The sequence below is a fragment of the Solanum verrucosum genome, unplaced genomic scaffold (genome assembly GCF_900185275.1).
Source record: "Solanum verrucosum unplaced genomic scaffold, falcon-dt-bn FXZP01000060.1, whole genome shotgun sequence".
Taxonomy (NCBI): Eukaryota; Viridiplantae; Streptophyta; class Magnoliopsida; order Solanales; family Solanaceae; genus Solanum; species Solanum verrucosum.
The window spans coordinates 8,969,547-8,981,820 of record NW_026020129.1 but is presented as its reverse complement, the minus strand read 5'-3'; the positions used below and the strand labels follow the sequence as shown (position 1 = coordinate 8,981,820).

The window sequence follows — 12,274 nt, the reverse complement described above, 5'->3', positions numbered from 1 at the left end:
AGAAAAGAAAAGAACGACAAAGAAGAACAATTAGGTTATTTAAAAAAAAATTACTATAACTTTTTACTATTACCGAGTTTAAATTTTATACCTTAATGATGTAAAATTTATATATAATTAGGTTTTTTAAAAAGATAATTGTTAAAAATATGTTTATAGCGATAATATATAATATTTAATAAGAAAATACTATACATGAATATAACTCAAATCCTACTAAAAATGTGTTTGGATAGGTGTAAATAGTAGGGCCATTTAAAATCGAATTGAAATCGATAATTCAAATAAATAAAAAAGCTATTGATTTATCGATAATGGGTTATTGATTTAGCAGTTTCGATAATGATTTTGATTATTTTTATTATCCAGTTATTATTCTATAATGTGATGGTGTTTGCTTTTGAGCAAAGATGTTATTTGTTAACTCATGTGCATGGTTTAATTAATTTGGTTTGTCACCGTGATTTTTAATGATTTTTCTTTTTTGTTCTGGTTTAATCGATAACCAAACTAATAACGATTAATAACCAGTAAATTAATATCTTAATGATTCTATTAACAGTTTAGCATGTTTATAAATTAATAATTCAAACCAATAAACCTCAAAACCGAATCGACTGATACGGAGAACTTATTTTGAAAAGTCGATTAAAATAGTTCAGAACCTCCTTTCATCTGAATTTATTTCTTTTTAACTGATTCTGAATTTATCACAAGACACAATTAATATAATGGCAACAATAATTAAACCAAACACCTACAATATACACTTGAACTCAACATTTTACACAAGACGCAAAACGAGAAAACAAAAACATATAACAAAAACTTATTAATTAAATAGATGTCTTTAATTTTTATCAAACAAAAAATTAAATAATCTAACTAATCTACTTATAGCATGCTTTAAACGTGTTTTTCCACCCCGTCCACTTGTGATTGCGACTTATTTTCTGTTGATTTTTTCGTATCGTCATCTTTTTGAATAGTAACATATCTTCTCCAATACCAATGTTCACTCCAAATTGCACCCATATCATCAATTGGAATCCCTTTCGTCTCCGGGAGGAAGAAGTAGATGAATATTGTCATGATCGCGACGAAAAACGCGAAAAATAAGAAGAGTCCAAACTTGAAGGAGCATAGCATTGCTGTGAAGATCTCGGCAATGAAGAAGGTGAAAATCATGTTGAATGACACGTTTACGGCTTGACCAGCTGGTCGGACCTCGAGGGGGGAAATTTCACTAGGGACTAACCATCCTAGTGGGCCCCATGACCACGCGAAACCCGCCACGTATATGCAGATGAATGTCACAACAAATGCTGCGTACCATATTGGTAATTTTCCTGGATCGCCACTTGTTCCAAACTTTAGTGCAATCGAAACCGCTATAACAATCTATAATATAAAAAAAGGAATTTTAAGTAATAACAATATTTCAATATAGTGAACTTCGAGTTCCTTATGATATGCAATTGAATTATGTTCTTGCTAAAAAAAAAAGGACAAAAAGGGGTTATCAGAAAAAAAAAGTTTTCCCAACACGAAGTTAAATGAAGGTTCTACACTAATCAACTAGGAATGGCTAGTGTGAAAAAATATGTTCTTCGCGTTCATAATATGCAACTGAATCACATTCTTGCTGAAAAGGAAAAAAGGGGGGATTTTTGTAAATGAAAAATATTTTCCCAACACGAAGTTAATTGAAGGTTCAAACTAATCAACCAGGAATGACTAAGGTTAAAAATTAGGTTTTACGAGTTTACTACAATACACAACTAAATCACGGTCTTGCTAAAAATAGGACTAAAGGGGTTTCAGAAATGAAAACTATTTTTCCAACACGAAGTTTAATTGAATGTCACACTAAGTCGATCAAGAATGACTAGTTTTTAAAATTAGGTTCGTCAAGTTCATTATAATATGCAACTGAATCACGATCTTGTCAAAAAGGGAAAGGGGGACAAAAGGGAAAACTACTTTCCCAACACAAAGTTAATTAAAGTAAAACAGAAAAAGTACCTGACAGACAAACATTTGTATGCCACCTTCAAGGAACAAAGCTCTCCTTCCAACTCTATCAACAGTAAGAAGTGAAACAAAAGTAGCAACAAAGTTGACAAGACCAGTAATAACAGCGGACATAAGTGAAGCAGTGTCTCCGAAACCAATAGTCTTAAACAGAACAGGCGCGTAAAACATAATAACATTCATCCCAGTTAACTGTTGAAATGTTGGAATCAACATAGAAAATATCAATTGTGGCCTATATTGTTTATTTTTCAACAAATTACCCCAAGGACTTTTCACTTGTTTTGATCTTTCACTTGCTTCAACCAAATCATTAAACTCAGCATCAACATTGTCAATTCCCCTAATTTTCATCAACCTTGATTTGGCTTCGTCCCCTTTACCACGTTCAATTAAAGAATTTGGTGTATCGGGGAGAAAAAACGAACCAATAATGAATATCAATGCAGGTACAACTGCACCTCCTAGACTCAAACGCCAACCCCATCCACCTTCTATTTTCGCGAAAAAATAATTGAGAAGATTTGCTGCAAAGATTCCAACTGTGATTGAGAGTTGAAAGACTGTGTTCAACGCCCCACGGTACCTATAGGGTGCCATTTCCGATAGATACACTGGTACAGACTGCAATGTGAAATTATTTAAACATAAATAAGAAACAATGAATATGTCTAGTTAGCAAAAGTGACTTGATATACTCCTCGTTCTATATTTGAGCCATTTGTGTAAGGGTAATGGTATATCTGAGCCATTCGCAAAGTTGGGGTATATCAAACCATTTTCTCATGAAAAAATACAAACTGAAAAAATCTAAATAAACAACATAAACTAAAGATAGACATCAGATGTATAGTATATGTATGTATAACATGCATATCGTTAAGTATAATCCATGTATAATATGTATATAATAACTGTATAATCTATGTATATCAGCTAGAAAAAGTATACCTGATTGGCGAAACCTATACCACAACCAAGATGAATTCTACCAATAATGAGCATAGCAACATTTTTGGAAAATCCATTGAGAATAGCACCAATTAGGAAAAGAATTCCACCAGAAAGCATAGACATTTTTCTTCCCATAACTTTAGTTACTATTGAAGCAACCCATGAAGCAAAAAGTGCTGCCAAATATAGAGATGATGTAAACATTGTTAATTTTGGGCTGTTGAATTTGCAATATTGATTTGTTGATACTGTGAGTAGTACTTCTTTTGCATATACATCTGGGAAAAACTTCTCCAAGAATGAAGGCATTGATGTCACTCCCCCTAGTCAAAATAAAAATTCACACAATGTTAAATATTATTCGTCAAAAGTATATAATAAATATTTATACAATCAAATCGGTAACTAGTAAGTCTCTTCAATAATCATAGTTACCTAACAACTCAGGGGCAAGATATTCCCTGCCTCAAAAATTCTGTGTACACCACTATAACAACAAGAATAAGCAAATACTAATAGTGCTTTCGAAAAATTCTGTGTACACCACTATAACAACAAGAATAAGCAAATACTAATTGTGCTTTCGAAAAATTCTGTGTACACCACTTTAACAACTCCTAACTTGCTATAATACATTACACTCTAATGATCAACACGTATAACTTAAATCCGATGTATAACACAATTATACGAAATTGAAATAAATAAAAAAACTTAAGAGCAAATTATATTAACCTGAAATTCCAATGTCATAACCAAAGATTAAACCACCCATAGCAGCAACAATACAAGTAACTAAGACTTTAGATGTGAGATTTCCAGGATATGCCTTGCCATTTGTTGGCCCTATTCCACCACCTCCTGCCATTTTTCTTCTTCTATTTTTTGTGTTATACTTTTGAAGTATGAAACAAAAATTAAAATATATAGACTCAAATTTTTGCCCTTAAAACTATTTTATTGTTATGCTTATTATAAGGAGTTTGTTTCTTTTCAAACACTTCCATTATACAGATTTTATCTCATGTTTTAGGATAACTTATTTTTTCGACTTTTTTTTAACTTTATTTTGATTTAAATAGTGAAATAAAAAAAAAAAAGTTATTGTCCCTACAGAATTCTATCACGTACTAGAATAACTAAAAAAAAATAATACGTAGAATAACTATTTGAAGTTTGAACTATGCACAAGTTCTATTTAAAGTGAAACTCCAATCCAAATATATTTATCTATTAGCAATTATTATTTGGGAACTTACCTAAATCCCACTAGTTTAGGAGTTAATTACTTAGATACATTCTACTTTGCAATATTAATTATTTTACCAGATTTTGGAGCCTCTATATACGTCCAGATATATGTATCTTGGATTAATTGGGGTAAAATTAGGTGTAATTTGTTCTGGAGATACATTATATCCAAGTGGATTCACCTGTATCTAGGATACATAGCAAATCTCGCTCGCATCCCTCATCTCTCTCGCATGTATTTGGCATCCCTCGTCTCTCTCGCATGTATCTGGGATCACTCCAGATATATACAAATAATGTAGCTCGTGTGATTTGCATGTAGCCGGGATACATACGAATCTCGCTCGCATCCCTCCCAATCTCGCTTGCCCCCCTCTCTCTCTATTTTTGTGTATCTTGTAACAAAAATAAATGTATCTAAATGTATTTTCTTCAATATATGATAGAAAACTCTTAATTAGTGGTAAAATGTGTGATATTTGAAAGTATAAGCAATAATAGTGTATATGATAGTGAAATATGTATAATTATGTAGTTTCTATTATTTTCACAAATCGAAACAGTTCGTAATATATATTCTTGTATGTTAATATCTAGAATCTGGATTAGATAGTAATTTGTTTAAGATATATATACATTGACAAGAAAAAAGAATTTTCCTTTATCGGTGTAGCTTAACCTATAAATTATAATAACAAGTTATTAACTTTATTCCATGTTACATGATTTTACCTATTTATTAATACATAATACATAATGAAATAGGTAATATGAAAATACGCGTTACATAAATGTAATATTTTGTATCACATTGTATATACTTGTAAAAAAAATACACATCTTAAGGTATTTATTCTTCATTTCGTTATTAGGTTTGTTGACATTATAGTAATGATAAACTTTAAAATAGTTTGAAATTTCATAAAATATTCTACCCAAATAACTATTCTACGTATAATTTTTAATTCATTTTTTTGGATTTGCAACACTCCACCTTATCCAATTCACACAAAATGGCAATGCTTATCTTCTATAATATCTCAAATTAGCTATTCCGCACTTTATCAGAATAATTTATCAATATGTTAATTTTTTAATTTATTTATTTATTGAAGTTAAACATATATTATAAGGATTAAAAACTCCAATATAATAAGTATGTTTCTTGAATTATTTATATTTTTTTCTTTCATTTTAGGGTCTTTAATTGGTTTAACTCTCCCATAAAATTTATTGTTTGAAGTAAGAAATATATATGTTATTTATCATTTCATATTTGGTATCAATTCAACAACATATTAGTAATATCTCTACTATTTTATAGTAGGGAATAAGCACACAGGAAGTCAACATGTGCTTAACTTTTGAGGGCATTTCAGCCATTCAATTAAAATGGAGCAATATGATTGGATCTTAGAGAATCTTACTATAATTGCCACGTAGATTTTTGAGTGTTAAAGACTAAAGTATCCTTTGTTTATATCCTTTTCATTTTCTTGTTTTGCCAACTCACTGCACGTAGATTTTCCTCACACCTCAACATTCATTGCTTGGGTTTTGTTGGTACTAAAATATCAAACTATTTCAAACTCTTTTCTGATTCTCTCTTGTTCTTCCCTTTTAAATATTAAATTGTCTTTTTCCAAGTTTCAAAATTAAAATAATTTTGTTGATTAAAACTCCAATAAATTTTACCAAAATTTTTACATTGCTAAAATATTACTTTATATAAGAACATATGTTTTATTTGTTTTATTACCATAGAAACTCATGTGTTTAGTATATTGAAAAGAAAAAAAATTGACATGTTTCCTAATATTCTGATTAATCGTATCAACTAAGTCAACTATTGTTTCAATTGTGAGTTGGTTAATTTTTTTGATTATCAACTATTGTTTCAATTGTGAGTTGGTTGAGTTTGCTATAGATTCCGGATAACTTACAAATACTATGTATTTTGATTTTAATTTGTGTCTAATATTTAAAAATCGTATTTTTTTTAATTAATCACTGATAAAAATAAGATCTATTTTTTGTTTTAGGTTTTCTTTTATGAGATTTTGATCCATACATGATACAACATTCTTTTTTTTTCACATAAATAACCAATGACTTATTTCTTGTTATTTAATTTGAGTGAATATGAGATTTGGCCTGAATTTTACCTTATAAACTTAATTCAAAATGATAATATATAATGGAGGAACATAAAATCTAAAATTCAAAATTTGAATTGGGCCTAAACAAGTACAGAAATCATAACGATTTGGGGTTATGTATCACATACATAACTATAAAGCAAATTCATACTGATTTAGATTTAAACTAATTAGGGTTATGTATCGACAATAACATTTATATCAGATACACTGTACACAAATAAAGTTGTAATGTATCTGATAGAGGTGGACTGATGTATCCGGATGTTAAGAGAGAAGGAAAAATGAATTTTTGTAATTAATTCAAATGGTAGAAATTTTTAAAAATTATGTTAATCTTAAATCGTGTAATTATCCATAATTTTTCCTTAGAAATATGCAACCTAGGTAAATTTGAACCCTGGATAAATATTGGACTAGCTTTAATTTTAAAGAAATGGCAATTATATATATCAAACTATATTACTGGATGTCTAATTATAAAATATTAAAGATATTCAATTATTGATCAAATATAATCGAACGATACACGAGGTGCTCTCTAATAAATAATACGCGAAAATATCATACGTTAGTAACGTTACTCTTTCGTAGTTAATGCATCTTGTTGAACGTACCTAGTCGATGGTCATGTCATGATTGGTACAAACTTAATATTAACAAAGAAAAAAGTGTGTTTTTCTTAAGATACTTTTATTATTCTTAAGATACTTTTATTATCGTATGACCCGCAATGTGACAATTATGGGACCAAAAAAAGGTTTCTCTAATGTTTTAGTTTAGGTTTTGGCAATGTCGAAGTGACATGATGAATTGATCTATTCCAAAATAAGAATAATCTTTCTGTCGCAATTTATATGATATCGTATGGATGATAAAGTCATTTTTTTAATTTTAATTATATTTTTTTGATAATAATAGAAATTTCTAATCGATGTTCTTTGAGTTGCGTTCTAGTTAAATCCTCTTCAGTATAATAGCTACAAATCAAATCGCACTAATTAAGCAAGCTTTGTGAGATGAGCTTAATCAAGAAACACATGCAAGTGGTATCGAACCCAGGACCCCCTTTTTTAAAATTCGGAAGATCTCCTACGCTCAATAATCAACTCGACCACCATCGAAGTGGCAATTTTTTATTTTTTTTTATTTTAACCAGGAAACCTGCATTTGCGCTCGCAATGTTATAAATTTGGATATGTAATTTTTTAATTTTTTGAGATACAATTATATATTTAAAAACTACAACATAAGTATTTTTAAATTAAATTACCATATAAAAATTAAAACCATAAAATATCTTAAGGGCATATTAAAATATTACGTTAAATTAATTTTATTTGACTCTCGAAATTCAAACAAAAAGTATCTTATACAAGTGATATCTACCACTCACAAGTTTGAAACGTGACAACTTGTTGTAGCCATTAATATAGATCAAGTAAAAGGCCTTGTTGGTTAATTCTAGACCATTAAATATCTTCTACCAGACCACAAACAAATGTTATTATTTTCTCTCATACTGTAGCAAATTAGTTATAATATACAACTTTCTTATTTTTTTTATTGGGAAAAAATGGCATCTTTTACTTGTCTCTGCAAAAAAAATTATTTTTTTATCATATAATTAAACGTTGAATTTGGGCATAAAAAACGTAAGAAACAGTTGATTTTCTACAAGTTGGAGTCTATAACCTATGGTCTCAACTCTCATGTCTGTATAGTACATGTTATATTTTTTTATGTGTTGTATATCAAAGACTTATTAAATCTGATTTCATTCATACGATCATTTTTTATCTTATATATTTGATCGATAAGTAAATATTACTTGTTGATTTCATCAATCGATAAAAAAAGATATGTTTTTAGTATTGTCATAACCTTGTGAGTCTATGTTTTCATTTCGTCATTTTTAGACAAAGTTAAGGTTGCCTTTTGTGGTCGATAAAATGGGGGAAGAATTATAAGGTTTGAAAGATTCAAATTTTAACGGAGATAAAAAGGAAAATATTATTGTTTTTATAAAAAGAAAAATATTAGTAAATGATTTATTCTTTTTTCTTTTAAGTTTTGGCGAGTAAAATTATTCAATATCTATGTTGATAAAAAATAACAATACACACATATATTTTATACATTTCAAATATAATTTTGGGTAAACATATCTATTGCTCGAACCCTCAATAAAAGAAATAAATATATTGTGTATGAATTATTCATATATTTTTTGAATTATATGTATTTGTAAAATTAATTGGAAAAAATAATAAAGATATACAAGAATAAAAATAAATTAGAAATAATATATTGGAAGAAAATTATTTCTAGTGGGACTCAAGCAATTAAAGTTGTATTAATATTTGAAAGGAAAATGATATGAAAGAAATTAAAATCATTAATATGAGCCTTTGATAAGCTCATCTAAGACATATATTAGCATCATCATGAATAGCAACGTTGTCTTTAATTTGTCGCCAACAATATAAAACCTTACCCCTTTCCTTTTCTTACTACCAAAGAAAAGATTACATCCTAATTCTGTCCGTCTCAAATTACTTATCATATTTTTTTCCGAAAGTTAAAATTAAATAAATTTTAATATAACTATTTCAAAAAGTTAATTTAAATAAAATGATTTGTAATTTTATAGTATTAGTGTGATTTTAGAATATTAAATCAATCTGATTTAATCGAATTAACATAAAAATAACTAAATTAACTTTAAAAAATGAAAATTAATGACAATTATTTTGAGACGGTGAGAGTGTTTGTGTATACTATAACAAACAAGTCTTCTTTTTTTCTTTTTGTAATTAAAACAAATACAACAATTTCACTCAGTGGCAAAATTGTTATTTTTCATCACAAGGTTCAAAATATGAAAAAAGCTATAAATTCACCAAAAAGTCAATGAAATACAAAATCTACTACTCACTATGCCCCATATATATTAGATGAACACTTTATATTCTATATCGTGATTAAAAAATTATTAATAGATTGATCAACATTACTATTTTGCCCTTTATTCATATTAATTAGCCTCCTTAGAAAAGAAATTCTTAAATTTTCAAAATTTGTTTAATTTTTTAAAGGTCATATTAATTGTAGGTGTAAAATAGAGAAAAATTAAATAATTTTATTCTGACTTAAGTAATTAAATAATATGAGATAAATATTTTTAATAAAATACCCATCTGATATAGAACTAAAGAAGTATATCTTAAATATACAACATAATTTTTCGTCAAAAACAATCAGAATCAACTCACTAACTTGCTCCCACTTGACATCGCCTTTATAATTAATGTATAAGAAAATTGTAACTGGTTACAGCATGTAAATGGATTTAGACATATAATAGTAGACAACAGCTAAAGCTAGCTAGTTTAATATAGTATATAATACGTGTGCAAAAATATTGGAAACTTTAGTAAAACCATACAGTAGCAAATTATCCACGAATTCCCCACGCTTTCACTTTTTTCCACTCATTAATATTCAATACTATGCACCTATATTTTTCTTCCCTTAAATACCAAACTTCACATTCTTCAAACTCCACCTACAAAAATAGCCCCCCTCCCCCACCCCCCAATAACCCCTATAGAAATCTACATATACATACAAAAAAAAAAACACACATATATATATGGCTGACTCTCAAACTTCTACCAAGTCCAACCAAATAATTCAACCTCCTCATCAATCTAGTGAAAGTACTAAAATACCCTTCAACCCTACCCCTCCTCCACCAATACCACCGCCGCTGCCGGCACCGCCGGAGACACACATTCAAACAACCAATACATTATTATCAAAATTCGAAAACACAAATTCAACTCCAAAAACAGTTCAACTACCAAATATTATCCCAGCTACAATCATGAGTTCCACCTCCTCGGGCGGCTCGGGATCTCCGAGCCGCCCGATAGGTGGAAAACACGCAGTATTCCGCGGAATACGATGTAGGAGTGGGAAATGGGTGTCCGAAATTCGAGAGCCACGTAAGACTACGAGAATATGGTTAGGTACTTACCCTACACCCGAAATGGCTGCTGCTGCATACGACGTCGCTGCAATGGCTTTAAAAGGAAAAGACGCCGTACTTAACTTTCCCGGTAATATTAATTCGTATCCTTCACTTTCTCCTTCACCCGCCGCCGCGGATATACGAAAAGCTGCCGCCACGGCCGCCGCCCTGATGAAGATTGAAACCGGAGAAACCACCTCGGGAACTCAACCAAGTAAATATATTCACCTTTTTTGTGATACATTCATCTGAATTCAGTATTTTCAATAAAGAAATGCATATGGACTTAAATTTATATATATTGACAATGTAAACAATTTTTACACTAGCAATATGAATTCGAAAAGGATATATATAAAGATAACCTTATATAAATGATTCTTAAAAACTCTAACAGTAAAATTTAAATTCTGAATTCGTCTCTGAAACTGAATTCAGTATTTCAAAAGTAGAATGATTGTAGTATTGAAAAATCATGAAAATTCAACAGTACAGTTTAAATTCTGAATTTGTCTCTCTATCAGGTACGGATGATCATCAATCATCGGGGAGTGTGCATATGATGGAAACTAGGGATCATGAATACATTGATGAAGAAGCATTATTTGATATGCCTAATTTGCTAGTTGACATGGCGGAGGCAATGATGGTGAGCCCTCCAAGAATGAGCTCGCCGCGGTCCGATGATTCACCGGGACATTCTGATGCAGAAAATCTATGGAGCTATTAAAACAAATGAATCCATGGAGTTTAATTTCTTTCTTATAACTCAATTGAGATCCCACCACGTACATTGAGAGAGGCATGGTTTATACATGTATCTTGAAGTTTTTTCAGTGTGAAAATGGGAATTATTTTGGATGAGATAAAGTTTGGTAAAAATTTAAGAAGGGTTAATTAATCTAGGGTTTTTTGTTTGTCATGAGTAAATGGAGTAGTTTTTGTACTCCATATATATAATTCTTTGCATTTGAGAAAATCTAAAGATCGCAAGTTGTTTTGAAATAGTCATCGATATTTTCAACTCAGTTTTTCACTTTTGTATCGGAATTTAGAAACAATCTTTCTACCTCATAAAAGTATAAGTAAGGTTTGTACTTCCTGCCAGATCAGACCTCACTTGTGGAATCATACTGAATATGTTGTTATCATTTGCATCCGTTAATTTCTTGTTCGTGATGTGAGCTTTTTTTGTTCCATTTTAAAATAAAATTAAAAAATATGCAAAAAAGGTCATATAGATTAAAAGGGTAGTATATTATTATATTAAGATGTGGCAAATAGGGTTTTGGTCAACTTTTTGAACGAGGAATGAAAAAAGCCTTGAAATGATAATTCTTGTAAAGTCTTTCCCCAATTGTCTTTTCTTCCTTCACTTTCCTTCCTTTTGTGTTTTCTTCTTTTGGTGTTTTTCTTCTTCTTTGGTGGGGTTTGGGTTGGGGGGGGGGGGGGGGGGGGGGCGACATGATGGTTTGTCATGAAAGGCAAAAAGATTAAAGCTATAGAAGCTTTGCAATTGGTAATAAGAAGGGATTAAGAGTTACATGTTTCAAATTTCTTACTTTCATCATGTCATGTTGAAGATATAATTTGAGTTGAACAATTTATAGTGTTATGTATGATAATGGTTTATCAAGAAGGATAATATATATTGGAGGATTCGCTTTACTAATGGCGAAAGCTAAATCAAGATTCAATTTTCACCAAAAAATCAATGACATATAACTTTTACATGTTGAATAGTAAAAATTTTACTTACGTTGATCATCCTATTCAATAATAAATTAGTGATGGATTTTCAGATCGATTAAAAAAGTAACATGTGATATGTTGTAAATAA

General features: G+C 29.7%; 2 protein-coding genes across 2 annotated transcripts; one reads left to right on the top strand and one right to left on the bottom strand.

The window, feature by feature from the left end:
- Positions 1–906: 906 nt before the first annotated feature.
- LOC125826723 (sugar transport protein 1-like) lies at positions 907–3,856 on the bottom strand. Its single transcript, XM_049506069.1, has 4 exons — positions 3,724–3,856; positions 2,986–3,311; positions 2,026–2,658; positions 907–1,401 (listed from the first exon to the last, which is right to left on the bottom strand). Exons 1-4 carry the CDS (start codon positions 3,854–3,856, stop codon positions 907–909), a joined length of 1,587 nt encoding a protein of 528 aa, XP_049362026.1.
- A 6,197-nt stretch (positions 3,857–10,053) lies between these two features.
- On the top strand, positions 10,054–11,393 carry LOC125826595 (ethylene-responsive transcription factor ERF027-like). The gene is made up of 2 exons (XM_049505946.1): positions 10,054–10,648; positions 10,959–11,393. Exons 1-2 carry the CDS (start codon positions 10,054–10,056, stop codon positions 11,162–11,164), a joined length of 801 nt encoding a protein of 266 aa, XP_049361903.1. The 3' UTR covers positions 11,165–11,393.
- Positions 11,394–12,274: the final 881 nt, after the last annotated feature.

Excerpts from the sequence above, each read along its gene's own strand:
- LOC125826723 (XM_049506069.1), bottom strand. The coding sequence starts at position 3,856 with ATGGCAGGAGGTGGTGGAATAGGGCCAACAAATGGCAAGGCATATCCT. Across the intron at positions 2,659-2,985 it reads GTATAGGTTTCGCCAATCAG|TCTGTACCAGTGTATCTATC; the intron begins GTATACTTTTTC and ends TTCACATTGCAG. Across the intron at positions 1,402-2,025 it reads TACAAATGTTTGTCTGTCAG|ATTGTTATAGCGGTTTCGAT; the intron begins GTACTTTTTCTG and ends TTTATATTATAG.
- LOC125826595 (XM_049505946.1), top strand. The coding sequence starts at position 10,054 with ATGGCTGACTCTCAAACTTCTACCAAGTCCAACCAAATAATTCAACCT. Across the intron at positions 10,649-10,958 it reads CACCTCGGGAACTCAACCAA|GTACGGATGATCATCAATCA; the intron begins GTAAATATATTC and ends TCTCTCTATCAG.